Source organism: Papio anubis, chromosome 1 (assembly GCF_008728515.1).
Source record: "Papio anubis isolate 15944 chromosome 1, Panubis1.0, whole genome shotgun sequence".
Classification (NCBI taxonomy): domain Eukaryota; kingdom Metazoa; phylum Chordata; class Mammalia; order Primates; family Cercopithecidae; genus Papio; species Papio anubis.
Genome location: NC_044976.1, coordinates 191,533,668 through 191,560,874, shown reverse-complemented (window position 1 = coordinate 191,560,874; position 27,207 = coordinate 191,533,668). Strand labels below are relative to the sequence as shown.

At 41.6% G+C, this 27,207-nt stretch overlaps 1 protein-coding gene across 1 annotated transcript in view; it reads right to left on the bottom strand.

Annotated features, from left to right (window-relative positions):
• SELP (selectin P) overlaps nt 1–22,949 on the bottom strand; it is a 43,228-nt gene extending 20,279 nt beyond the window's left edge. The window contains exons 1-8 of the mRNA XM_003893533.4: nt 21,489–22,949; nt 10,478–10,568; nt 8,374–8,760; nt 4,958–5,065; nt 4,301–4,486; nt 3,585–3,770; nt 2,853–3,038; nt 900–1,085 (exon numbers count right to left, since the gene is read on the bottom strand). Coding sequence (XP_003893582.2) covers nt 900–1,085; nt 2,853–3,038; nt 3,585–3,770; nt 4,301–4,486; nt 4,958–5,065; nt 8,374–8,760; nt 10,478–10,568; nt 21,489–21,491 — 1,333 coding nt within the window. The 5' untranslated portion in view covers nt 21,492–22,949. The remainder of the gene's footprint in view (nt 1–899; nt 1,086–2,852; nt 3,039–3,584; nt 3,771–4,300; nt 4,487–4,957; nt 5,066–8,373; nt 8,761–10,477; nt 10,569–21,488) is intronic.
• Between the last annotated feature and the right edge of the window lie 4,258 nt (nt 22,950–27,207).

Below are 27,207 nucleotides of genomic sequence, written 5' to 3'. Positions count from 1 at the left end.
TCCATTCATCTATTGATGGGCGTTTTCGTTGCTTCCACATTTTAACTGTTGTGATTAATGCTGCTATGAACATGGGTGCACAAACATCTCTTCAAGACCTGCTTTCAAACCATTGCCTCATTTTAAAATCAAGGTATACTTAGACCCAGGGGAGTCACATAAATTGCTCAGATATCTCAGTAAATGAAAACACAAAATGCCAATATTACACTTCTGGAACATGACTTTAGTGTGAGGTACTCCTCATAAAAAAATAATAATTCTGTGAACCACCCCACCCCCACATGAGTGCCTTAATATAAGAGCAAACTATTAGAAACCTAACATATTGAAAGAGGATCATTTTGTCAAATCAGACCATAGACATATGATTTATAAGGTAACATATCATCATATTCATTTTCCCTATAAATCTTACAAGAGTTTTAAAGTTGCATTTACACACACTAATTCACAACTACTAGTGAGGCAGGTAGGTAAAGCAGATAATAGTAGCCCAATTTTACAGAAGATACTAAGCCTCAGAGAGTCTAAACCACTAGCTTAAGGACAGGAAGTGACAGGACTGAACTAAACAACTTGTCCATTACCCTTCCTCATTCCATGCTATTCCTCATGCATGATTTCTTCCCCCAAGTCCCATCTTCTTCATTCCAATGCACCCTATATGTGTCAATCAGTGCAACCCTCACTTTGATTATACTATAGTGGACATGTTGTGCCTAAGACTGACTTCGCTCACCATTTCATCTCATCTCTGGTCCCAAGCACAAAGGACACGGCACATAGTAGGTTCTCAGTGAATATCTGATAAAGAAAGGCATGCCAGTGCTCAGTGCAGATGCTGATGCCTCGAGTGAGCTGAGACACACAGAAAAACGTTACCACTGTTACAGTACCTTGACAGACTGGGGCTGGCGCTGTCCACTGTCCCAAGTTATCACACCGAACTATATCAGCTCCTCTCAGCATGAAACCTTCAGCACAGCGGAAGCTACAGTTGGTATCATACTGAAACGCTCTCAAGGATGGAGAGCAATCCATGCTTCCGTGGACAGGACTCTCCAGCGGCTCACACGAAATAGCTAAGTGGAAAAGATACCTTCTAAAGCCGGGTAATGGAAGAGCTGGGTTCTTCCTCAGAAAAAATTTCTGGATGCTACATCTTTCCTGTCCACATTTTCGGTATGTTCAGAACCCTAAAACCTCCATTTTCCAAAAGAGAGACTGCCTGGAACACCTTCCCATGCTCCTCTTTGCTTGACTCACTCTCACCTGCCCTTCAGGTCTTGGCTTAGACTTCCCTTTCCTTAGGAAGGCCTCCCTTCCCACCTTAACCAAGGGTAGGAGCCCCTGCAATGTGCTCCCACAGCCTCTGTTCTTGTGCTGTTCATACATGATTGTCATTCTTCCCCATCATACCATGGTCTCCTCGAGGTTGGGCTCAGTCATTCGTAGGTTTATTCTGGAGCTGAGCAGAGTGTTTTGTATATTGAAAGTGCTCATTAAATATTGACATTATCTGTGAAATTGAATCTGAAAAGAGCATATACAGGAAAATGCTGGACTTGTAGGAAAAAGCTGGACTAGCATAGCTTATTGTTGACACTGTTACCTAGTCCTATGAAATGATCGCGACCGGACTTTGTCTCTAGAACACAGGATGTCATCGTAATCAGACTTCAGTTGCCAAGCGAGTGCAGCCAAAGTGAATTCCTGAGCACAATTAAGCCCTGAGTGACCTCAGTTCTGATAAAGATTGGTTTCCTCATGCTCCTCCTTGATAAAGCATTTTATCTCCAGGCTATTCTCGAGGCTTTTCAAAGTGTAAAGACCACCTCTTTGCTCTGGGCTTTGACCTCTGGTTTTTACAGAATCAGAGCATTTAAGAACCAAAAATCTGGCTGGGCACAGTGGCTCACATCTGTAATCCCAGCACTTTGAGAGGCTGATGTGAGTGAATCACTTGCGGTCAGGAGTTTGAGACCAACCTGGCCAACATGGTGAAACCCTAGTCTCTATTAAAAATACAAAAATTTGCCTGTAATCCTAGCTACTTGGGAGGCTGAGGCAGGAGAATCGCTTGAACCTGGGAGGCAGAGGTTGCAGTGAGCTGAGATCATGCCACTGCACTCCAGCCTGGGCAACAGAGAGATTCTGTCTCAAAAAAAAAACAAAAAAAAAAAAAAAAAAAACTCTAGTGCTTCTCTCTTCTCTCTTACCTTATAGGAAAGAAAAGTGAGGTTCAGAAGTGTTAAGTACTAGGTAGTAGCAGGGTTGGGCTTGTAATCTAGGTCTGGGAATTCACTAATCCATCATAAATTTCCTATTCTCCCATTACCACTGTCCGCCTTATAAACTGAAGGTGTGAGGCAATTGCACAGAATTGTTTGGTGGAATTGTGTAATTGCCTGGGATTGTATCACACACTCTTTTTCAATGCAATTTTCCTTCCTTTGCTTCTTTGTCAAAAGCTACCTTCAAAGACTACATAGGGAATCACTCTCTTTAGCCACCTTAGCCACTGCTCCCAACTCCCTCTCAAGTATAGGACATGGTCCTATACCTCGGATATATCAGTAGAGCAGAAGCTCTATGCTAGGTACTTTATACATGCTATTTAATTGTATACTTTTAATTGTATACTATTTAATTGTACTTAATCCTCACAAGCACCTTGCAATTCTCAGCTCCATTTCACAGATGAGAAAACCGTGGTTCCTGGAGGTTGAAGAGCTTGCTCCAGTGCAAGAACTTAGAAGAGATCACCCTGACACTAAGAGCCCTTGGCCTCTCTACCATGCCATGATTCCTTCTTGGACGGAATGGAGGTTGCTAATGAAAAATCCTACCCTCACAGGTTGGCAAGGGTGCAGACCAGTGTCCAGAGCCAATGCAACGGAGCGTGTCCAAGCCCCTCACTCTGTAGCCGAGCTGGCACTCAAATTTACAGTTGGAGCCATATGCAAAAGCAGCGAGTGGATGAATACAGTCCATGGTTCCTTCGCTGGGGGCTTCCAGATGCTGACACTGCACAGCTGGAGACAATAACCAAGGATAAAGAGAAAGGTACTGAGAAAGGAGAAAAGGCACAGATAGAGAGCAATAGTGGAACCACCTCTGAAATGGAGGTGGAGCTAGCAAGATGTGAAGGTCAAGAGACCCTAATGATCTTTGTCCAGACTTGGATTACCGGTTCCCAGGGTGACCTGCATCTGTTAAAAACAAAGATTCCTCCAAGCTGTATTCTTAATGTCCTCTATTCCCTATACTTCTATCAACCTGTCTCAGTAGGTCTTCTAGTGTCCACTTACAGATGTAGAGGCCACCCTTTCTGATCTTATGTGGAAACTGTGAATCAGGCCATTCTGAAACTGCCTGTGGTTGTGAGTTTGGGGAAAGAAAGGAATTTTTTTTTTGCTTTCTCATCTCAGATGAACCCAATCTAGCTGAATGGCAGGTAGGAAGAGAATTAAATTTTGGCAATTCAGGCCAGCTTCTCCATAAGCTGGTCAGTTTCATCTATGCACTAAGTGAGGACTGGGTGCAATGGACATTATACATCCCAACTACCTGAAACTCACCTTTACACACTGGGGCTGGGGCTGTCCATACCCCCGAGGCTGTGCATTGCACCACTTCTGGTCCAACTAATGCAAATCCCTCTTCACAACTGAAGCCGCAGCTAGACTGATGCTGGAATGCTTTTGCAGAATGAAGGCAGGTCATGTTTCCTCTTTCAGGAATCTTCAGGGGTGGGCACTGGGCAGCTAAAAACAACCACAGAATAATAGGGTGGATCCTTGGACAAATTTTGTCCATCACCTTGGAAGCCTTCAAATTCTGCAGCAGTCACACCTTCCCAAAGCGGCAGGCAGGGTGATGCACTAGAATGGTTAAATGGTATTTTCAATAGCTGTTTGGAAAGATCTAAACACCCTTGTTTTTCATGTAGAGAAGTTAGGTAAAATTATCAAATTAATAATACTGAACCCCTAAGTCCTCATCATTGTACTCTGTTTACTTTACAATTAACAAAGGGAAAGGGGAGGGGTCCTTTTGTAATGTTTTGGCCTAAGAATCAACAATTAAACTGACTAAGTCACTCTACCCGTAAAAAAATACCATGAAAATCGAAATTAATGTTACTCTGGTTGACAGTTAACAGTGATAACCAGAATTTTCCATCTAACATAGATGGTCATTATAGCTCGCATTTTTTAATGAAGAAAGCTCATTCCATCCTCTTCTCCCCCAAAATTCTATGTCAGTGAGGATGAAAAGAATAAGGTCTACATACCTAAACACTGCGGAGGCTTATGTGTCCAGATTCCAGAAGCCAAGCATTCCAGCTTGCTGGGCCCATTTACTTGATACCCGTCAGCACAGTGGAAGCTGCACTGCGAGTTAAAAGAGAAGTTTCCCAGAGGGTGGCTGCAGTTCATAAGCACGTGTTGAGGGAGCTCAAGTTCTCCACACTCTGTCACTGCAGGAGACAAAATAGTGATTTTTATTTTCCATGTAGAATTAACAGCAATGTCGGGTTTGCTGAAAGCTGTAACTACTTATGTAACCCTCAACGCTAATTTTCTAAACTTCTAACCCAAGCTATACATCTCTATTTGGTCCCTTTATGTTGGCTGCGTCTTGGGAAATAGTCATTCTTTCACAAGTTTTTACTTCAAACAAGTAAAATTAGCTTCAAAGTGTTCTGTTGGTTTTGCTTCCTTTCCCTTTCCCTTTTCTTTTTTGAGATGTATGAGTCAATGTTTTCTCCCAAGAATAAAATGTTTTTACCTAGAGTGTATGTCTAGGGACACTGAGCGGAGAAGACAGATGATAGAGGGGGGTTAGTACCATCCTATTCTCACTGGAGAGCCTTCAACATGCTTTATTTACTTCTTGGCATCATCTCTAGCATAAAACCAAAATAATAGCAACAAAATAGAAGCCTCACCATATTCACATTCTGGCCCATAGAATCCAGGGTAACAGGAGCAGGTGTAGTTCCCGATGGTCTCGAGGCACTCTCCTTGTTTGCTGCAGGACATGTCCTGGCAGGAGGCTGCATAGATATGGAAAGGTCAGAGTCATGAACATTCACCGATGAGAGGAAAGGCTGAATTCTCATTTTGACCATAGACTCATCCCCTCTCAGGTAGGACTGAGCTAGCCAGACAAGAGAGAACCACAGTATCTTCTAGAGAGCCAACATGTTCCCTGTGAAAAGCATTGTAGGGGTCTGCTGGAGTATTGCATGGCTCCCATTTCATACTGGCATTTAGTGTTTCCTAAGGAGGGTACTGCTGTGTGTGGACACAGAGGGACAAATGGAGCCACTGACAGATGTGTGGACAGAGAAACTCTATGTGGTACAAAATGGGTTGTGGTTTTCAAACCAAGCATTGTTTTATTATGGAAGCTCCAATGTCACATATTACAGCATTGAGGTTAGGCACCACATGTGGGGCATGGGGTCACACAGGTATGATATGAATCCTGGCTATGCTGCCTACTTGCTGTGTGACCTTAGGCAAATTACTTCTCTGAGCTCAGCTTGCCCAGGGTTAGGGCCCAGACCCTTTCACCTTTCATTTGCTTCAAATCTATGTCCAGAAACCTACAGTGGAGAAACGGAGGAGCCAAATGAGATATTTAAGACCTACTCATGGTAAACGACAATCTTATGAGGTGATGTTTCATGAGTCTAAATATAGCAGGCCAAGATAGTGCTGACTATGGCTGACCTGCCATGTCCTCCTCACCAAGACAGTGCCACTCAGGTGACAGAATAGAGCAGGGCCAGGGTTTCTTTCCTGCAAGAAAGTATTTGAGGGTATGTGCACTTGATGAGAATAGTATTAGAATTGATACTTTGAAAGCACTGAGAATGTTTTTATTAATGAGGTCATATTTGGGGCAAGGTCTGTGGCTGAACTGTTTTCTGGTGATTATTTCCTCTGCCTTAAGCCCTGTCCACATGCTGGTTCACTTGGAAGTATATTACAAAAGGATATCCACATGTCATATGTGGATATGCTGTGCTACATGATCTCTATGTTTCCTCTCAATTCTGAGATACTAAAATTCTATAAACCAAGCAAGGTTCTGTAGGAAGAAGTTCCTATGGCAGTCAGTGAATTTGGTGAAGCTGCACTGAGACACTGGGAAGGGTTCAAATAAAGAGAATATGTAGGAGGTAATAGCAGCTAAATAGATACAGGTTTGGTCCACATCGTATTCACCTTGCTCCCTGACCTTAACCCCACCAATGCCTTAATGCCTTACAGTAGCAACCCTTGCCTGCCCTGTGTTCTTGGAGCATACAAATGTTTCCCCAATTATAGCTTCCTTGGGATCTCAGAACTCCAGGGGAAAAAACAGACAATGCTCTGTATTCTATCCCATTTCAGAGTTTCCTGAATAGACAGGTTAGCAATTTATCTATTCCTTTGGATCTCCAGGGAGAAGATGATTTATTCATGATGATTCAATGAATACATCTTTTTTTGATAGCATGCTTTGAGGTCTAATAATTACTGACATGTAGAGAATTATTCCAACAATCAAACTTAATTTCATATTACAGTATATGTATTTCTCATCTCCCACGGATAACTGATGCTTCTCTGCATCCTTTACATCTTAGATGGCAAAATGGCATCAATGGGAGTGGCTGCTTAGATAGAGTACTGTGTTGGTGGACATAAAACCCATCTGTGTCAGGTAAAGTTGTATTAATTAGTGATGTCTACCACTGTTGCGAGTTAGAGGAGTGGCATCATTTATGCCAGTAATTTTCAATCTTGTTTCTATCTTGCAATTTTTTTGGTAAGCTTTATTGAGGAAGACTGTCTTGCAGAAATGGATCTTGAAGGCTGGGTGAGAAGCGGAAGTAGTGGCATATTGAAACAGCTAGTGGCAGTCTAGGTTATCTGATAAGAGATAATTCTAGGGAGGCATAGCCCAGAAAGGGGTAGAGAGCTGACTGGGAGAGCAGTAGGATGAGCTAATATCCTGGTAATGTCCATCCTGATCCATGAATATATGGTCATTAATCAATTTATTTATACATAAATGCATTGTTTATAAAGTAGATCTGATTATATGATAATGCATTCATGGATATGTTTTGCCTCCGCTAGGAGGCTTGGGGAGAAAACGGGCAATGTAGGTTTTCTTTATTCTATGTATTCTGTTCCATACATGTACTGTTGAGGGCTTCTGAGGGAGAGGTGTTTAAAATCTAAAGAATTCAGAATATGTATGGCAGATGATTTATCGAAGAAGCTTCAGAGTACTTAGAACCTTCCTGCTCAGGGCAGTCCACACCATCCTTAGACACAGTGTTCATGTGCTACAAAGGACAGAACCGGCCCCTCTAGACAGGGAAGCAACGTCAGAAAGAAGGAATCAGCTCTGACACTAGGCTCATGACTAGAGGAAGACCAAGCTTTCAGGAATGTCTGCTTACTCTGGTAGTGGGAAAGTTGACAATTAAAATACACTCGAAGTATTTCACCTTCAATTCTTTCTTTCCTGCCCACTCCCCAGCACTACCCTCCCACCAAAGTTCAATGGATCTAAAGGTATGTTGTTGTTGAAGAGAAACTGTAAAGCATTTATAATCCTTGGTTATATTCTCAAATTGTCTCATAAAAATGTAGAGCAAAGAATGTGGTAGTTTATATGGCTAAAAAACACCAACTTTGGAATTAGCATGAGTGTGAAACTGGCTCCACCATCAAGTAGCTTAGAAACTTGGGCAGATTACTTAATAGCTCTGAGCCTTTCCCTCATCAGCAAAGTAAGAGTAATAGAAAAATGATTGATGGAGTTGTCATGAGGACTAAATGTGACTAATATTAAATGAACAAATGACACATGAACTAAATAAACTAATAACACAATGCCTAAAGCATACTGACATTCAGTAGGCATTAGTTACAGCTGTGTCACCTAGGGGCTGGACTAAATTCCCTTCCAATTTATACTCTCTCTTATACCAGGCACAGGGGTGAACAAAAGCTCTAGACCTAAAATTTGGGAGACTGGTTTCAGGTCCTCACTTTGCTTCTGTCCTGCTCCACGGCCTTGAGAAACTAAAACCTCGTGAGTGTCCTTTTCATCAGTTATAAGATAAGACAGGTGAGCTGGATGATACTAAAATTTCCCTCTAGTTTTAAGCAGCCAGTTTTCTCTAATGCTGATCTTATATTCTTCAAGGTGCTCAATCATGCTGACTGACTAACAGTTCACTCCTTGATTTCATGCCCTGCCTTTGTACCTTTGTGTTGACTCAGTGATTACTTTGGCCAACCGGAGAAGGCAGGTTTTTTAAACAGAAAAGTTTCAAAGTAGAGAAGGCCCTACCTGTGTAACACAATGCATGCTTTTTCTTCAAGCAGTGCTCATCATTCCACTTGCCAGGGGCTGACGGACTCTTGATGTAGATCTCCACGCAGTCCTCGTTGTTCCTTTTGTTGTTAGGTTCATTATCAGCCCAGTTTTCAGCCTCTTTAGTGAGAGCCTTTTTGGTTCCCACCCAGGTCCATGTCTTATTGCTCTTTCGGATCCCAATCCAGTAGTAGGTGCTGTAGTAGGGTAGGACCTCATTGAGGTAATCAATTTCCTTTTTATTCTGGATGGCCACTAAGTCTGTGTAGCGATTCTGGCAGTATTTGCGGGAAGTATTCCATGAGTATGCTTTTGTGCTGTAATGATAAGTCCACGCTGCCACTTCTTTCTGGTTTGTTAGTTCTAGAGTAAAGGAGAGTGTGTGCCAGGTTAGCAACCCTCACCAAAAAGAAGCTGTGACCCCAAGTATGCCTCTGCATAGTCAGATGTGTTTCTGACCAGAACATGAATACCCAAAACATGACTAGTTTATGTCTAATGTAGTTGTTTGAAGGAAAAAGAGTGGTTTCCACCTTTTGCTTAAAAGTGTGAATGAAGTCAGAATAGGAAAATGTCATCTTCTGAGGATCCTTGATGTTAAAGATTTGGAATCATAAGATGTCAAAGTTGGGAGGGACCCTGGAAGTCATCTAATTTACTCCTGTCCTTTTATAAAAGAAGGAGACATAAGTAATTTGCCCAAGCTCAGATTAAATGACACAAAAATGTCTTAAGGGCAGGCTCTACCTCTTCACGTGGAAAACAACATGCTTTATGACCTGGAGCCTACCAGCTGGTCCAGGCTCATTGCCCACCATATTTACTTTCTCAGAAAAACAGAATTCCTACTTCCTTGAATTTGCACATGTTCTCCCCACTATCCTGGCTGTTCTCTCTTCTTATGTCTGGTAAACTTTACTCCCCCTACTCTCCATGGCTTTCCCAGATGGACTCCGTGTTCCTTCCTCCAGGCTCGCACAGCACCTCATCCCTGCCTCCATTGCCCTCATTGCCATGTATGGTAATGTCTGTTTCTATGATACAGCCTACATCCGCCAGGTTGTAAATCTCCAATGGTGTTTTGTTTTTAGCTTTGGATCCCTAGCACTGAGCCTAGAGTTTAGCACTTAACAGGCCTTCAATAAATACGTGTTGAATGAGTGAAACACAGTAGGTTTGTGGCAGAGCCCGGGTAGGAAATCAGATATCCTGATCTGCAGTCTTATAGTCGTTCCATTCTTCTTGGCTGTTTCTCTTTTATTAACTACTCTACTTCCTCCATGTCTGCATACTGACTTATTAACATAGGGCTCAAAACAGCCCTTTTTCACAAGTGTTTTTGATACCAAATGAAATAAAGAATGTGCCTTTCAAAAGTATAAAGGCACTACAGCACTGTTACCATAGCCTGTGGGAGTCCACCCGGGGCAGGAGAGGCCAGTTCCCGCATGAAGAGGTGTACAAAGCAAGCAATCAATCAGACCTGGAAATGGGTTTGTTTCCTGTTTATTTAGAGGCTTGTTTCTATCCAACCCTCTTCTCTGCTGCCTGCATGAGGGTTAGTCATGCTTGTACCTCCCTTGCTGACATTTCCAGGACATTGTTTTGCCTTAAAAACTTCATTCTAATATAGCCAGGGCTGCATTATGACTTTCATAGACTTTAGGCAACTTTGCCTATGTAGGCTTCTTTCTCCGTGCTAACATATTAAAAATTCTATTTTGCAACTGCACTGATACAAAGATGAATATATCACTATATATTAAAACATTTTCTTTGACTTCAAATAAAATAATTCTAAAAGACATTCAAACATATTTGTGGGTCTCTAAAAATTGTGTGGGTCTGTGTCTACTATGCCTAATGGAGAAATTGGTCCTGGATATATCATTTTAAGTTCTTTGCTGTGCCCTTTCTACCAATCTGATGGTGTTGGATACACTTGTCTTCCAGCAATCGGCACCTGGACAGTTTTCCCATGCCTCAAATCAACTGGCTACAATCCGTAAAGTTCTCACACATAGCTCTGGGCTCTACCCTAATTACTTGGGACTAAGGAAAAAGTTAGCATCAAGTTTACCAGAGATCAGGGCGCTGAAGCAAAGGAGTCGGGCAATTCCAAAGACCGCTCTCTGGAATCTCTGATACGAGATTGCTTTTTGGCAGCTGGCCTGAAACCAGAAGAGAAAACTTCCTTTTAGTATCCATACACCACCAACATGGCCAAAAATCATTCTAGTTAACAATCATTATGTTGAAGTATAATTGTGCCAATTTCCATTGGAATAGTGGTTCAAGCCTTCTGCTTCCTTCTTGCTTCGCATTGCCCTGCTTCTAAGTTCTACCCTGGATGGACACTGTAGCAAGGCTGGGGACAGAGTTCATTTCTTCATTCATTCAACAAATATTTGTTGAGTAGCTTGTGCCACCAATATTTGTATTTTAAGATACATTTTTAATGTGTATGGAAGAAAGCTAAACACATTCATATGGCTGTAATTATTATTATAAAACATTATTATAGAAAGTCACATGAGAACTTCCTGACCCACACAAATAATGTCTAACCTATACTTTGAGGTCCAGAGCATCAACTAATTGTGTTATGCTATGCCATCTATTTTGTATTATTGATCTTTGTTTTATCTTCTTGCTTTTTCATTTCTGCACACATCTACAATACTATTCAATGTTTAATATACATATATATGTATATATTTAATATTTCTTAATATATGCAGTAAACTTATTCCCCTTGGATCTATAGCAACTATTATTTCTCATGAACTCTCTTCTGTTGGGCTTTCATCAAATCTATGAATATTTTTAAAATGTTTTTGGGGCCGGGCGCAGTGGCTCATGCCTGTAATCCCAGCACTTTGGGAGGCTGAGGTGGGTGGATCATGAGGTCAGGAGTTCAAGACCAGCATGGCCAACATAGTGAAACCCTGTCTCTACTAAAAGTACATTTTTAAAAAATTAGCCAGATGTGGTGGTGGGTGCCTGTATTCCCAGCTACTCAGGAGGTGGAGGCAGGAGAATCACCTGAACCGGGGAAGTGGAGGTTGCAGTGAGTGGAGATCACACCACTGCACTCCACCCTGGGCGACAGTGCGAGTCTCCTTCTCAAAAAAAAAAAAAAAAAAAAAAAAACTGTCTACTGTACCTATTGGATAAATTGGTCCTGGATATATCAACTGAGTTCTAGTGATGCTTATCTTCTGCGACTTCCTCATGTTGCACTTGAAAATACTGAAGCTTGGAGCATCTAAATAACACATTCAGAATGACAGTAGCAGAGCCTGACTTTGAAACAAGAGCTCTTTCCACTCTACTTCTTTTTTTTTTTTTTTTTTTTAACCTTCATTAACCTCCAGGCTTCTAAATCCATGCTGCATTGCTGTTGTGGATGGTAAAGTGTGTGACATGACTAAGCCTAGCTGCTACATTGGTTCCCCTCCAAAGCCACTCCAACATTACCATCGACATAAAAACAGTGCATTTGCTATGCATTTGCAGTTTTGTCACTATCCCAGTCAGACTGCTACCTAAAATCTCTCCTGTAAAGAAATCCCACATTGCTATAGACCACAATTTGGTCTGTAATACGCGGGCGAGAAGGTGTCGCCCAGACCAGTGAGGATGATGTAGTGCGCTGAACTGTGCAGTTAGTACAGAAATTCTGTGGCTCATGCCCCATGACAGATTTCGATGTGGTATGGGTTGCAGCGCCAGGCGGTGGCATGGTCATGCCCATGATTTGATTTAGGCGCATTCGGACAGCAGTGGGTCAGGTTCACGTCACGCCCACCGATGGATTTGAGAAAGTGCACGGGATTGCGGGTCAGGTGGCAGGTTCACAGCCAATTGCGATCTGCGACGACGTGAAATGCATTTATCAGCAGGATGTCATGATCCAGTGATTTGATTCTGAGAAGGCAATACGGGATATGGTCAGGTGGTGGAAGCGCAGGTTCACCTGATGGACGATTAGGCACGGATGGTAATGTGGTACGGCAGGCAGGCGCGGCAGGTCATCCAGCGGATTTGATGACGTGAGTGCGCACGGGACGGCAGACGTGTTCACGCCCTATCATTTGACGCCCTGACGGATACGCAGATTGCCAATAGGTGGTGGGCAGGTCAACAAACCCGCATGACGATTATGGGCTGGATTTGCGGGATTCGTCCGGCAGGATGCCGACGACGGATCCGGTAATGATGCGTCCGCAATTCACAAACTTATGATTTAACGCAGCGCACGCCGACCATCCATTTTAAAGACTGAAAGCATGGGATCAGCAGTAGCCTGCGGCACAACGTCCGGCGACAAACCGATTTATAATGACCGGGGACTGGACTTCCAGCGGAGCGCAACGTCCAGCAACGGACGCGGCAATTTCAGGTGCGCAGCAGGCGGGCGGTATTCATCCGCGATCGGACGACTGCATGGCGCATGACCGAAGGCATTCATCCAGCGGATTTGATCGATAGAGGTGGCTACATCGCGGGGATCGAGCGGATTAATGGCAGCCAGGCAAGCGGCGGTAAAGGGTCAAGTGCCCAGTGGATGGATTGATGCATGGTATATGGAGAGCGGGCCGTGCGGGTGTCATCAAAATGATGGATGATGAAGATGGCTGGACAGTGTATCAAGTAAACATGCCACTTGACCAGCCTGACTAGATAATTTCAGTAGAACTCCTAACTCCAAACCATAGCTTGATATGCAGAGAGGAGTGGAGCAGGCTTCATAAGCCCTAGAACTTTCTATCCTTGGGACTCGAATCTTGCTTTTGGTAAATAGGTTATCATCTTTTGTGTTCTTATGTTTCTTCGCTTTCGGATCTCTGCAGGACCTATGATTAAACACTGAGAGTATCATAACGTTATGATTTATGGTGCTGTTTATTTGCACAAAAAGTAGAGTGACAGATAATCCCTTAGTGCGAAACTAACCACACTGCTTTCTCTGAATTGTATTGTGTCACAAACTGTTCTTACGACCACATTTCAAAGTGCACCATTCCAAATGCTGAAGCAGAAATCTTCAAACCAGGATAAGGCTGACTTCCCAAGGGTTTCACAAGCAAAGAGAATGTTAATTAAATCTATATTCAGATTCTCAACTTTCACATATATACTTTCTTAAAAACAATTTGCCTAAAATACACCTTTCTCCTGCTTTACAAGAGAAACATTATACCTTTTACTAATTTCTTATTTATTCTAGAGCTTTGCCCTTGGATATAAATACATTCGTATGCCAAAGATGATTCAAACTATTGGTATAGGTATTAAGAATTTGAATATTTTAAATGATATTGCAGCAAATCCTTTTTCAAGTATGGTGATTTCCATTTATTTCCTTTCATCAGCTTTGAGGGAGCACTCAAGTTGTCAGCTTTGACTAAATTTTGATGTTAAATCACTATGTAATTTGGGGCATATAACTTGGAAGGACTTCAAGGAATTGAGACATTGCTACAATAGAACTTCTAATTCCATTTACTTATTCATATGAATGAAGTTTCTCAGTGTTTAAATCCTTGAAAATGAAATATGGGAATAATATTGATGCTAAACTTGTCGGATTTTGTTGATAAATAATATTCATTTATGGATATATGAACAAATACGAGAAAGCTCCTCCTCTCTTAGAGACCAATCTTCAATAGTAATTTAAATACAAAGGTTTAAATTACTTGTCAAAACTTGTAGTATATTTACCTTAGTTTATTTAATTGTGTACTAAAAGTAGCTGTCATGCTAACTCAATAGAATAGAAAAACATTTTAACACATAGAGACTTATGGTTGTAGAAAATTAAAATTTTATATTATATTTTTATTGTGCAAAGAAGTACAATAATCAAGAAAATACTTTAAGCTTAAAATGGGTTGTCTTAGGCTAAATAATGTAGAAGTGGGATAGAAATAAGTATTCAAGGAAAGAAAAATGAATAATATAAAATTTATTATTATTAAGAGCCTGCTTGTGGTCTTTTAAGTGATGAGGATTGCAGATCACGCTAGTACTTTATTCCATTGGATAAACTTTAAGAAATTATGTAACAATTTTATTTTTAAAGTCTAATTTTTGTAATACATTGGAAAATCCAATCTTCTTTTGCTTTTAAAATTTGGGATAAAAAATTGTAGCTTTCCACTTAGAAAGGTGTAAGAGGTAACGTAGTGTTCCAGGATATTTTTGAAGGTATAGGAGCAAAAATATTGCTGCTGAAGAGCACAACTCTGCAGGCTTCATGAAGGGACCTAAGTGCTTGTCTCTGAACCTGGGCTCTGCCTCTACTCAGGCAGATTGCAGGACAAGTGCAACGATTTTAAATTTAGTGGTACTCTTCCTGTGGAAGTGGTTTTCTCCCTGAACAGAGTATTTCTAGGGATTTCCCTGGCTTTGGAGCCAGCTCACAAGAGTGTGTGGGGCGAGGGAGTCGGCGAGTCTCCTAGTCTCCCATCACAGTGGTCAACTCTACCCACTGTTTCCTGTTTTGGCTTGTTTGTTTAAACTTTTAAATAAGATGTGGTTTAAACAAAGTTTCCAAAAAGAGATGTTTCCCATTTAACCTGTTTGTTCGTTTGTTTACACTTTTTTAAAGCAAAATTTCGTCAGCAAATTCTGTACCACACGAGACAAAACAGAAAGTGAGAGAGAGCGAGAGAACTTGTTTTAAACATTTTAAAATTTTAGAGGACTGGTACAGTGCTTCCGATAAGGGCGCAACATCTAAGAAAGGAAAATGCAAGTCAGTGTGCATCCCCTGCTTTAATCTGACATAGTTTTCTGTTTCTTTGCATCACCAAATACCAAGATTCACCTCTTATGGTCTCTTGTGGGAGACCATAAAGGTCACTTTCAAGCTAACTTAGCATTTATCTGCTGTTCTGCAGTAAGTCTTCAGACCATGAATGCCTAAGATGGGGCGGCCACCATTCCCCACCGCTGAGACTCAATGAGTGTAAATGATTTGCCCAAGCTTGCTCACCTGAATGTACATGGGGTTAACACAGTAATTCTTATTCTTCCAGGGCTTATGCATTTTCAAAATCTGATAAAAGCCATGGTCAGACTTCTTCAAAACATATGCATACTTGCAGTATTTTAGACAATCTCAGATGGTTCATGACCTACTAAATCTGTCCATGTATAATGGGGCCCGAGTTCAAGATTCTGTGTTAACTGTAAGGCAACTGACAAGGATTTTGTGTGGAGGTGTGGAGAGTGGATGATGTTTAAAAATCTTCTTCAAGTAACAATCTTCCTCTAAAACCTGCTTGGGGTGGGCAGGTCTTGTCACACCTGCTCCTACTCTGCATTATAGTCTTCAGGATGCTGCTCTGTCCTGTGTCACTAAGCAAGTTAAGTACCAAAACAAGAGGAAACTCCTCTCTAGAAGCATCCATATGCTCTGCTAGTCTTTGATGTGCTCTGGAAGCCTGGTTCAACTGGAAGTTGCTGGAAAGGAGTCAGAGACTGGGTCATTAGAATAACATCCTGTGCCTCTGTAAGCCTTCATTAAGCACCATGATTATCTTTAATTTTACTTTAATAAAGAACTAGGCTGGGTGGGGTGGCTCAGGCCTGTAATCCCAGCACTGTAGGAGGCCAAGGTGGGCAGATTGCTTGAGGTCAGGAGTTCGAGAACAGCCTGGCAACGTGGTAAAACCTCATCTCCACTGAAAATGCAAAAATTAGTTGGACATAGTGGCGCATGTCTGTAGTCCCAGCTACTTGCAAGGCTGAGGCAAGAGAATCGCTTGAACCCATAAGGTGGAGGTGGCAGTGAGCCAAGACACTTCAGCCTCGGCGACAGAGTGAGACTCTCAAAAAACAAAACAAAACAAACAAAAAAAACTAATAATGATTGCAGGGTAAAGAAAGAAGCAGAGAGAAAGTGGAATAAGCAAATGCCTTGACCTAACTTTTCATAGAAGGAGGTACCAGAGGCTAGTAGGTGTCCCATGGCTTGCCACGTTTCAGGTGGCTTACAAAGTTGGCAAGAATAGTGCCACAGAAACGAGATGCTGTTCTCTTTGTCTACATTGTAGACTACAGTTTTGTGCTTTTAAGAAGGCAGAATCAAACAATGTCCTTCCCTTAACCTTTTGTCCTCCTGCCCATATCAGCCCGATTTCTCCCCTTCCTCTATAGCTAAACTTTCTTAACTTCCTTGCCTCCCCTTTACTCTCCAGCCCACTGCCCCACCATCCTAGCAAAGTGTTCCTGCAAACTTCATTGCTGACATCCTCATTACCAAACCAAATGAAGACTTTCCACCCTTATCTTCCTTGACCTTTCTGTAGCAATAAATACCACTACTTCCTTTTGCCTAAAATGCTTCCCTTAGCTCTTCTGTTGTTCTTCTGCTCTAATGTTTGAGAAACTTTTCTGAGTCTTCTGAATCTACCTCAATCCTCTGCCTTCCCTTGCAGAGGTAAGGGTTTCTCTAGGTTCCCACTTCCATGGCCCTGTTCTCTTCTCATTCTTCTGCTTTACTGGGAAGTAAAGATGACCTCCTTATGGTCATCTGTTTCCAATGTCCTCTAATCAACATCTCCGTTTCTGAATATTCGCTTGAGCAGAAGGTCCACAATTTAAATGCACAACAAACATGTGAGTATACAACTGAGGAAGCTACTGACAGAGGCTTCTCAAGGGCAAGGACCATTATTCACTCAGGTCTGAATCCCCAGCCATGGTAGGGCACATACTCAATGCTTAACAAACATTTTATGGATAAATGAATGAATGAATAATGGCAGAGGAATGACTGAAAGATAAAAATATGTTAAATAGAAAAATGTTGGAAAAATACATAATAATTATAACTGAGTGTATTACTTTTACAGTAGTGATAATATCTAAGTGAACAAATAAAATGGTGAAGACGGACATAATTCCAGTCCTCATAGAATGCACATTTTATTGGTAGATATGACAATGAAATAAATACTAATAACTACACAATAGTACTAAGCAAGTAAACATGAAAAATATTAATAGAATATAGCCATAAGCGCTAGGTAGGAAATGAAACTTATGTGATAGAATGACTGTGTCACTATGTTGGTCAGGAACGTCAGGGAAGACCTCTTTAATGAGATAATGTTTAAGTGGAGAGAAGAATGACCACAAGAAACCAGTCAGTGAGAATCAGAAAGAAGAGCATTAAAGGAAGAAGAAAAAGCTATTTCAAAGGCCTTAAGGTGGAGGCAAACTGCAGTGTGTTCAAAGAACATGAAGACATTAGTGTGGCCAGAATGGAATGAGCAATGGAGAGAAAAATATGAGATGCGGGTAGTGACAGATCACATCGGGCTTTGGGATCCAAAACAAGCGGATGAGATTTTATTCTAAGTGCAATGATAAGCCAAGGGAGGTTGGGCAGGGTGGCTCACACCTGTAATCCTAACACTTGGTGAGGCCAAGGCAGGCAGATCACTTGAGTTCAGGAGTTTAAGACCAGCCTTACCAACATGGAGAAACCCCATCTCCACTAAAAACACAAAAATTAGCCGGGCATGGTGGCACATGCCTGTAATCCCAGCTACTCAGGAGGCCGAGACAGGAGAATCACTTGAACCGAGGAGACAGAGGTTGCAGTGAGCTGAGATGGCGCTACTGCACTCCAGCCTGCTGAAGATTGGGAGGTCCTCCAGTTTAATTGAAAATGTAGTTTGAAACCAGATCTTGTGGGTCACAAATACCAGTTGGCAGAAGGGCTCTAATTGCAGGGTTCTGAACAGAGAAGTATCATGAACACATGCACTTAATGGTGGTATGATTTTTTTTGGGGGGCTGGGGGATAGGGTCTTGCTCTGTTGCCCAGGATAACATGCAGTGGCATGATCTGGGTTCACTGAAACCTCCACCTCCCAGGCTCAAGTGATCTTCCCAGCTCAGCCTCCTGAGTAACTGGGACTACAGGCATGCATCACCGCACTCGGCTAATTTTTTGTAGAGATAAGGTCTCACTATATTGCCCAGGCTGGCCTGGAGCTCCTGGGCTCAAGCAAAACTCTTTTGTTGGCCTCCAAAAATGCTGAGATTATAGGAGTGAGAGTGGTACGATTTTTTTTTTTTTAAATGAGTTAGAATCAGGGAGATTGCACTGCAAAAGAAGAGGCTATTGCAATGGTCCAGTGAGAGTTAAAGAGGGACTGGTTTGGTCTGGCATCAGTGGGAATGCAAATGGGGGAGGTGAATATGAGAGTCATGGAGGACGCAGAACTATACAACTTGTTGGTAGCAAAGCCCAGATGTTACAAGCTATTACAGCTAATACATTAGTTCCCTTATGTTTCTGGATGGTGGTTGTGGTAGTGGTGTGGCACAGATACGAGTAGCCCAGCTTAGGAGTGGAAAAAGAAATACAGTGAGAAAAGAGGTTGTCTCTAAGCCAAAGAGCAAATTATGAATATAGACAGGAAGGGACCTAGGACATCAACATTTAGAATCCAAGCATATACTTAATTTAGACTACTAATTGCCATTATTTTGAGTAAAATATTAGCATTAAAAATAAAGTACCATACTTAAATTTTTTAAAAAGTCTATTGGATCGGAGATGAGTTATATCTCTACAAATAGTAAGGATTTGCTCTGCATTTGACTTCATAAAGTTTCAGATTTACTTTTCAATCAGAGAGATTAGACACCTTGAAGACAATATAACGAATGTCATTTATAAAACCACTGTGTACCTACTCTCTAGGGTTAGGTCCAGGGTTTTTTCTAAGCACAGCTTTTTATGTAGTAAGTCATTTTGATTTTCGAGGATTTGATTAATAAGCTTCTACTTAAAGATCTCTGAAGATGCACATTCTAAGAGCTGGTGGCCAGCCCAGGAGAGTCTGAACTATTTTAGTTGCATTTTGAAAAACAGGTAATGAAAAGAAGAGTAAGGACTAGAAGCCACATAGCTAAGGTGGTTAAAAGGTATAAATGGAAAATAATCCAGACCTGCTCCTTAGCCCACTAAAACTTTTTGTTTTGTTTTGGAGACGAGTCTTGCTCTGTCACCCAGGCTGGAGTGCAGTGGCATGATCTCGGCTCACCGCCACCTCCACCTCCTGGGTTCAAGAGATTGTCCTGCCTCAGCCTCCTGAGTAGCTGGGATTACAGGCGCATGCCAACATGCCCAGCTAATTTTTGTGCGTTTAGTAAAGATGGTGTTTCACCCTGTTGGCCAGGCTGCTCTTGAACTCCCGACTTCAAGTGACCCATGCACCTCAGCCTCCCAAAGTGCTGGGATTACGGGCATGAGCCACTGCGCCCAGCCGTAGCCTGCTAAAACTTTGACAAACATCAATGCAATTTAACTAGAAGTTCCCAGTCAGGTGTTACTCCTCTGAGATCTATCTGATTGAAAACACCCCACCAGAAAAACCTTATCCTCATTTTCTCAGGTCCTAAAAGTTAATTAAAGCCACTCTCTGAACTGGAAGCAAAACTTACACTGGCAGTTTGAGGTTTCTGAATCTTTGGGGCCAAATGTGCTCAGAGGGAAAGGAAGAGGTCTTGTCTTTGATATACTAAAAACAATTCCAGGGCTGGGGTCTTAGCACTTCATTGTAGAGCTCAAGCCTAGTTTCAGGGTGCCGACAGAGGGGCTTCTGAACACAGAGCACAGGAGGCAATCGAGAAGGGTTCTGATCCTGGGATCCACACGGAGGTTTGGGAACCTCCTGCGGTTGTCTCTAAAGGTTGGTGTTTATGTGGATGTTTTTGCTTTCATCTGGGAAAGACAAGTTGTAACTTTCATCAAAATCTCAAAGAACTCTATGATCCAATAAGTTCATACCTTTGAAATACAGAAGGATACCAAGGAGAGTAGAAGGAAGAGAGGAAGAACTGCTTATTTAAGTTAACCAATTCAGAAGTATGACATGCAAAAAGATAAGACAAAAGTAACTCATATCCTTATGTCATTGTGGTTCAAACTTAGGACAGGCTCAAACTCCTTCCTCTTCTCTTTATCATACTCTCATTCCTGTTTTCCCCAACACGGAACCCCACATTATAAGTACTTGAAAAGTGTGCTATAGTAAAGCAAAGAAGTGGGATGAATCAGATGTATGCGGTACTTTTTTCTGGAGTCCCACAGAAAGGTGCTCAAAAACAAGAGAGCTGCCTGTTTCCTCCATAGCCACAGACTGCAGGATTTCAGACCCTGGGACTACGTGGGATACTCTTGGAAAGTCTGGGGAAAATTAGAAGTAGCCTAACCATATGCATTTTATCTAGGTGCATATAACATTGCTGAGTTCAAAATGCCTAGCTATCCTTGGATCTTTCCTGAATCCTAAACCCCACCATTCCTAAGATTGTTCTTTTTCTTGTAACAATAATGGCTAACATTTACTAATCACTTACTATGTGTCAGGCTCAGATCTGGATGCTTTTCAGCAAAATCTTATTTAATCCTCATGATAAAACTATAGAGTATTATTACTATATCCATTTTATAAAAGAAGAAACTGAGTCATTAACAAGATTGAGACTTAGGGCAGAAATGGAAACTATGTGTATATTCCAGATCAGTCCCAGAAGATTCATAGGCTCACAGAAAGAAATGGGAGGGATGGGGATGAGAAACTCTTCCATTGTAAGCTTGTCCCAGGGCAGTTGCCCAGTCTTCCATTTATTCCATCATTTATCCCAGACAGAAGTGCAGTCTTGGAAAATGGGGTGACAGGTTTGCCATGATCTACTCTCAGAGAGCCCCCGTAGATTCCAGTAGGAGGAACAGCAGCTGCAGAGCCAGAGGACAGGACCCAGATCCCAACATCATGTAGCCTAACAGTGCAGCTTAGATAAAACACAGCCTCTGTAAGCCACAATGACTTTATTTGTAAAATAGAAATAGCAACCTCAACTCACAAAGATGTTGGGAGGGTCAAAGTGGACAGCAAGTTTAAAAGCACTCACAAAATCTAATAGGCAATTCAACATAAAACTCCATGGCTATCGCTGTTCCTCACTTTCTGAAACTTTACCTGCCTGACTTAGTCCCAAACCACTCCAACTCACTTCAACCACTTCCCATGTAGAAAAAAAAATGAACTCACCATCTCCTCTGCGACTCTGCTGGTTTTCTGCCTTCCGCCCAACCCGGACTTCTTATAGTCTCACTGCCTCCCCTCAGTGTCAGGCTGTTTAGAAAAACAACTTCCTATTCACATTCCAGAAACTCACCACAGCCCTTCCCATGAAGTTAGAATGCTGATAATGCGAGGGTGATGTTGGCAGCTTAGAAACAGTGGTTGCCAAGAGGCAAAGGGGTCACCCCCTTCCATGGGAGATGGTCTGGAGACAGGGCAAGGTGAATCACTCCTGTGCTGAGCAACATGGTAACAGTACATACACAAAGGTTTCCTTTGATTATGATATAAGCCCCAATTTAAAGTCGTACATTTGGAAAATATGCTTTGAATTAATCATAATGTGATTTTCCAGTGCCCATTTTCCAGTTGTCGTGAAATGTCAGTGAATGTTTACTATTCCAGCAGCCTTCTGAGGGAAAGGAGCAAAAATAGTAGCACAATAAAAATTAGAGAGAAAAGGAAAAAGCCACTAACGGTTTTCTGGCACTTGGGGACGTTTACTGGTAAGTTTCAAAATGACGTATTAAATAGACATAGGTCACATGAAAGAAATTCTGCTTCTTATATCAGAAATAAAAAGGTATACAAATAGATACCTTTTTATTTTCCTCTTCCCATGGAATATGTAGGACCAAAAAGCTGTTGGCATAGTAGTTAAGACTTGAGCTATGCTGTTAAACAGCCTGAGACCCATCCTGGCTCCGCCTCTGGCTATCCACTGGGCAAATTACTTAAACTCTCTATGCCTCTGTTTCCTCAACTGTAAAATAGAATAACAAAATTTGTCTCACCGGGTTGTTGTAGAATCAAATTAGTTAATATGTAGAGAGTGATTGAAATGACACCTGGCCCACAATTGACACTCAACAAATGTTAGCGATTATTACTACTTTTCAGATTAGATCTCAGACAGCAAAATCAAGTATCAAGTATTTAGTATCAAGTCAGAAAGCCATAACTCCTATTTATACTCTCGGAATTCTATTGTGTAGTAGTAGGTATTATTCTTCATTCACTTCATGATGGTTACAGCTTGTAAATAGGCATCTCATGGATAAATTTAAAAGGGAATGAAGTAGAAACATTGGAAGAAAGTCTAAAGGTAAAGATGAATTAGGGCATGTGAGGCTGCATTTGCACTTTGGAATTTGGTACCAAGAAGAAGAAATTAATTATATAGTAGAAGTAGAAAAGATTGTGAAGGAGATGCTGTTGAAGGAATGACTGTAGGGGAATAAGGGAAGCTTAGAGAGATGAAAAACTGAGGAACTTCTTGGCAGCATGATGCAGTTCAGAGTCCAGACGCCAGAGTCAGACTGCCTAGCTCCACCACCTACCAGCTGTGTTGGGCGTTACTAATCTCCCTATGACTCAGTTTCCTCAGTGATGTGGTTTTGCTGTGTCTCCACCCAAATCTCATCTTGAATTGTAGCTCCCATAATTCCCACAGGTTGTGGGAGGGACCTGGTAGGAGATAATGGAATCATGGGGGTGGTTCCCTCATACTGTTCTCATGGTAATGAATAAGTCTCACGAGATCTGATGGTTTTATAAGGGGAAACCCCTTTTGTTTGGTTCTCATTTCTCTCTCTTCCCTGCTGTCATGTAAGACGTATCTTTTGCTTTCTGCCATGATTGTGAGGCCTCCCCAGCCATGTGGAACTGTGAGTCCATTAAACCTCTTTTTTTTAAATAAATTACCCAGTCTTGGGTATGTCTTCATCAGCAGCATGAGAACAGACTAATACACTCAGCAATGTGAATAATAAGGTTAATAATCACCAAACACATAGACGTGTAAGGACAATTAAATGAATTTAAAGTGTTTGGAACAATACTTAGCATGCTGTAAGTGTAAGTTTAAGTGTTGGCTATTATTCTACAAGACTTGCCTCCATGTCTTTCTGTTCTTACTTTCACTCACCAGCCCCTCTTTTTGGCATTGCCTCATGTTAAAAAAAAAAATATATATATATATATATATATATATATAGTCTCAGATGGAGATGAGGAAGGGTGGTATGTAGACTAGTAGGTTCTCTTTTTTTTTTTTTAATTTCTTTCAGACAGGGTCTCACTCTATGTCCTTAGGCTGAAGTGCAGTGGCATGATAACTGCTTTCTGCAGCCTTGACCTCATGGGCTCAAGCAGTTCTCCCACCTCAGCCTCCTGAGTAGCTGGGACTACAGATGTGTACCATCACTCCTGGCTAATTAAAAAAAAAAATCTCTAGAGATAGGGTCTCACTATATTTCCCAGGCTGGTCTTGAATTCCTGGGCTCAAGTGATCCTTTCACCTCAGCCTCCCAAAATGTTGGGATTACAGGCATGCGCCCCCATGCCCAACCTGATAGGTTCTTGTTGATAATAAGTTTCATATTAATAAGTGCAACTGGTAATATGTTTTTAAGTTGATGTTGTTAAATTTTAGTGAATATAAAAAAAAAAAAAAGATTCCTATGGAGGTGACATTAGCAAGATAGTGGAGTAGGAGATGTCAGCCTTATGCCCCAAGAAAAAACAAATATAGACAGCTATACACAAATCAAAATAGCCCTCAAGAGGGTGGGGAGTTGCGGGGTGGGGCTCAAGAGCCTGTTAAAGAATTTGGAACAACAAAATGGAGAAAAGAAAACAATATCCATGTAGAAGAATCACTAGTGAGACTGGCCTATATGAGACACCAGGAGATATCTAGGAATAAAGAAAGTTGTAGGCTATCAGTGTCAGTCATGTGGTAAGAGCCACTGTGGCCCCCAGTGTCCTGCTCCACAGAGGACACTGGCATCTTTTGTCACTAAGGTAACCAACAGCCATCCCCACAGCAGGATGCTAGAAAGGGAGACACAGTTGCACCACCCCCCAAACCCCCTCACCAAGAAGCAGCTATTGTACTGCCCCAGGACTGGGGCCAGGGTTGCCACCTCTTGCAACTCTATGTGTTTCCCTGATCCCCAAAAGTTGTGGCTGCTCTGCAGGTATTCACACTCCGGACTGTGGCTCTGTGGCTGTAGTGCACCTACTCATGTCTCAGACACTGGAGTCACTGCTGTTGTGAACTAGATCTCACCGTGGGACCCCAAACCAAGTTCTCTCTGTGAAAGTCTTTGCTCCGGACACCAGTTCAGCCACTGTAGAAAGCTAACCCCTATTCTTGACTCCAGAGCTACTGTAGTATGTGCACGCCTGTGCTCCAGACCCTGGCTCTGAGGCTGCGCTACACACACCCACACCTCCAACACCAGAGCCACCATTACAGTGAGCTAGTACACACCCTGGGTCCCAGTCCCAGAATCAAGGTTTCTCTGTGCCTGTCCATGCTCCAGTCACCAGCTCAGCCAACAAGGAGAGCTAACCCACACCCTGGATCCTGGAGCCACTGTAGCTCTGCATATATGTGCAGTAAAGTCCCTTGCTCCTCAGTTGCTTTATATGTACCTGCACTTTACACACCATTGTCAATGTGATAGTAAGTATGCCTGTGCCTTGGGCACTGGTGCCATTGCTACCATTGAATCTGGTGCTGTGGTCCCTCCATGCATGCCCATGTTTCAGGCCTTGACTCTTGACCACTCCATGGGCACTATTCATCAGACACCAGTGCCACCACCACCATAAGCAGGCCTGCAAGTTAGACCTAGTTCCAAGAGGAATTTCTTCAGTCACAACTTCCCACGTGGGGAAAAAAAGAGATACGGAGGACTTGTCACCACTGAAAACCTCAACAGCCTCTTTGCCACTATAGATACCCACAGTGTTGGCTTCTAAGGATCCCTGTAGTGTTCACCGACACCAACCTCAGCTGACAGATCTGCATGGAGACCACACAGCTTTGCCCCCACTGAAGTTAGAACTTTTGCATCCCACCCAGCCAGCATCCTTGCATTATCCTACATAAGATGGTATTTATCCACCAAAGTCAGCCCATACAGCCTGAAATTGGGGCAGATCCACCAGATGCTCAGACATCAGTGTAAGGCAGCAAGAAACATGAAAACCCAAATTAAAATATCACCACCTAAGAAACACAATAATTTCCCAGTAGCTGACCCAAAAGAAATGGAGTACTACAAATGGCCTGATAAGGGATTCAAAATAATTGCTTTTAAAGAAGCTCAGTGACTTTGAAGCAGACACAGAGAAACAATTTGGTGAAATCAGAGAAACAATAAATGGACAGCATAAGAAATGTAACAGAAAGATTAAAATCATAAAAAAAGTTGGAGCTGAAAAATATAATGAATGAAGTGAGAAATGCAGTAGAAGTCATCAATAGCAGACTTGATCAAGCAGAAGAAAGAATCTGTGAACTGATGACAGGTTTTTGAAAATATACAGTGAGAGGAGAAAAAAAGAATGAAAAGAAATGATGAAAGCCTATAGGATTTATGGGACAGCATAAAGAGAGCTAACATTCAGCCAGGCACAGTGGCTCATGCTTATAATCCCAGCACTTCGGGAGGCCAAGGTGGGTGGATCACCTAAGGTCAGGAGTCGACACCAGCCTGACAAACATAGGTGAAACCCCATCTCTACTAAAAATACAAAAAAATTAGCCAGGGATAGTGGCACATGCCTGTAATCCCAGCTACTGGGGAGGCTGAGGCAGCAGAATCTCTTGAACCCAGGAGGCAGAGGTTTCAGTGAGCTGAGATCATGCCACTGAACTCTAGCCTGGGTGACAGAGTGAGACTCCATCTCAAAAAATAAAAATGGAAATTAAATTAAAAATTAAAAAAAAGAGAGCTAACATTCACATTACAGTAGTTTAAGAAGGAGAAAATAGAGAAAAAGGAGGTCAGAAAGCATATTTAAAGATTTCTAGCTGAAAATTTCCCAAATCTGAAATAAAATATAAATATTCAGGTACAGGAAGCTTAAAAATCTCCAGTCAGGTTCAATCCAGAAAAGATCACACCAAGACATAATAATCAAACTATCAAAAATCAAAGACAAAGACAAGATCCTAAAATCACCAAGAGAAAAGAAGCATATCACAGGCAAGAACTGCAATAAGGTTATCACAAGATTTCTCAGCAGAATCCTTCTAGGCCCAGAGAGAGTGAGATGATATATTCAAAATGTTGAAAGAGAAAAAACTGCCAACCAAGAGTTCCATCCTTCAGAAATAAAGGAGAGATAGAGACTTTCCCAAACAAATAAAAGCTGAAGGAGTTCATCAACACCAGACCTGCCTTATAAGAAATGTTAAAGGGAATTTTTCAAGCTGAAAGAAAGGGATGTTAATTAGTAACATGAAAATCTATGAAAGTATAAAAGTCACAGGTAAAAATAAAAACATAGTCAAATTCAGAATTTTCCAATATTATAATGGTGGTGTATAAATCACTTATACCTTTAGAATGAAGATTAAAAGACAAAACTATTCAAAATAATTATAACTACAATAAGTTGTTAACAGATACACAATATAAAAGATGTGAATTATAACATCAAAAACATAAAATCTGAAAAATATTAAAAACCTATAAAATGTGGGGGGAGACTAAAAGTGTGGAGGTTTTTTTAGCATTGAAGTTAAATTTTATCAGCTTAATATAGCCTGTTATAACTATTATATGTTTTATCTTTTTTTTCACATTTCATCATTTTCTTTATTTCTTTTTTTAAATTTATTTATTAATTATTATTATTATACTTTAAGTTCTAGGGTACATGTGCA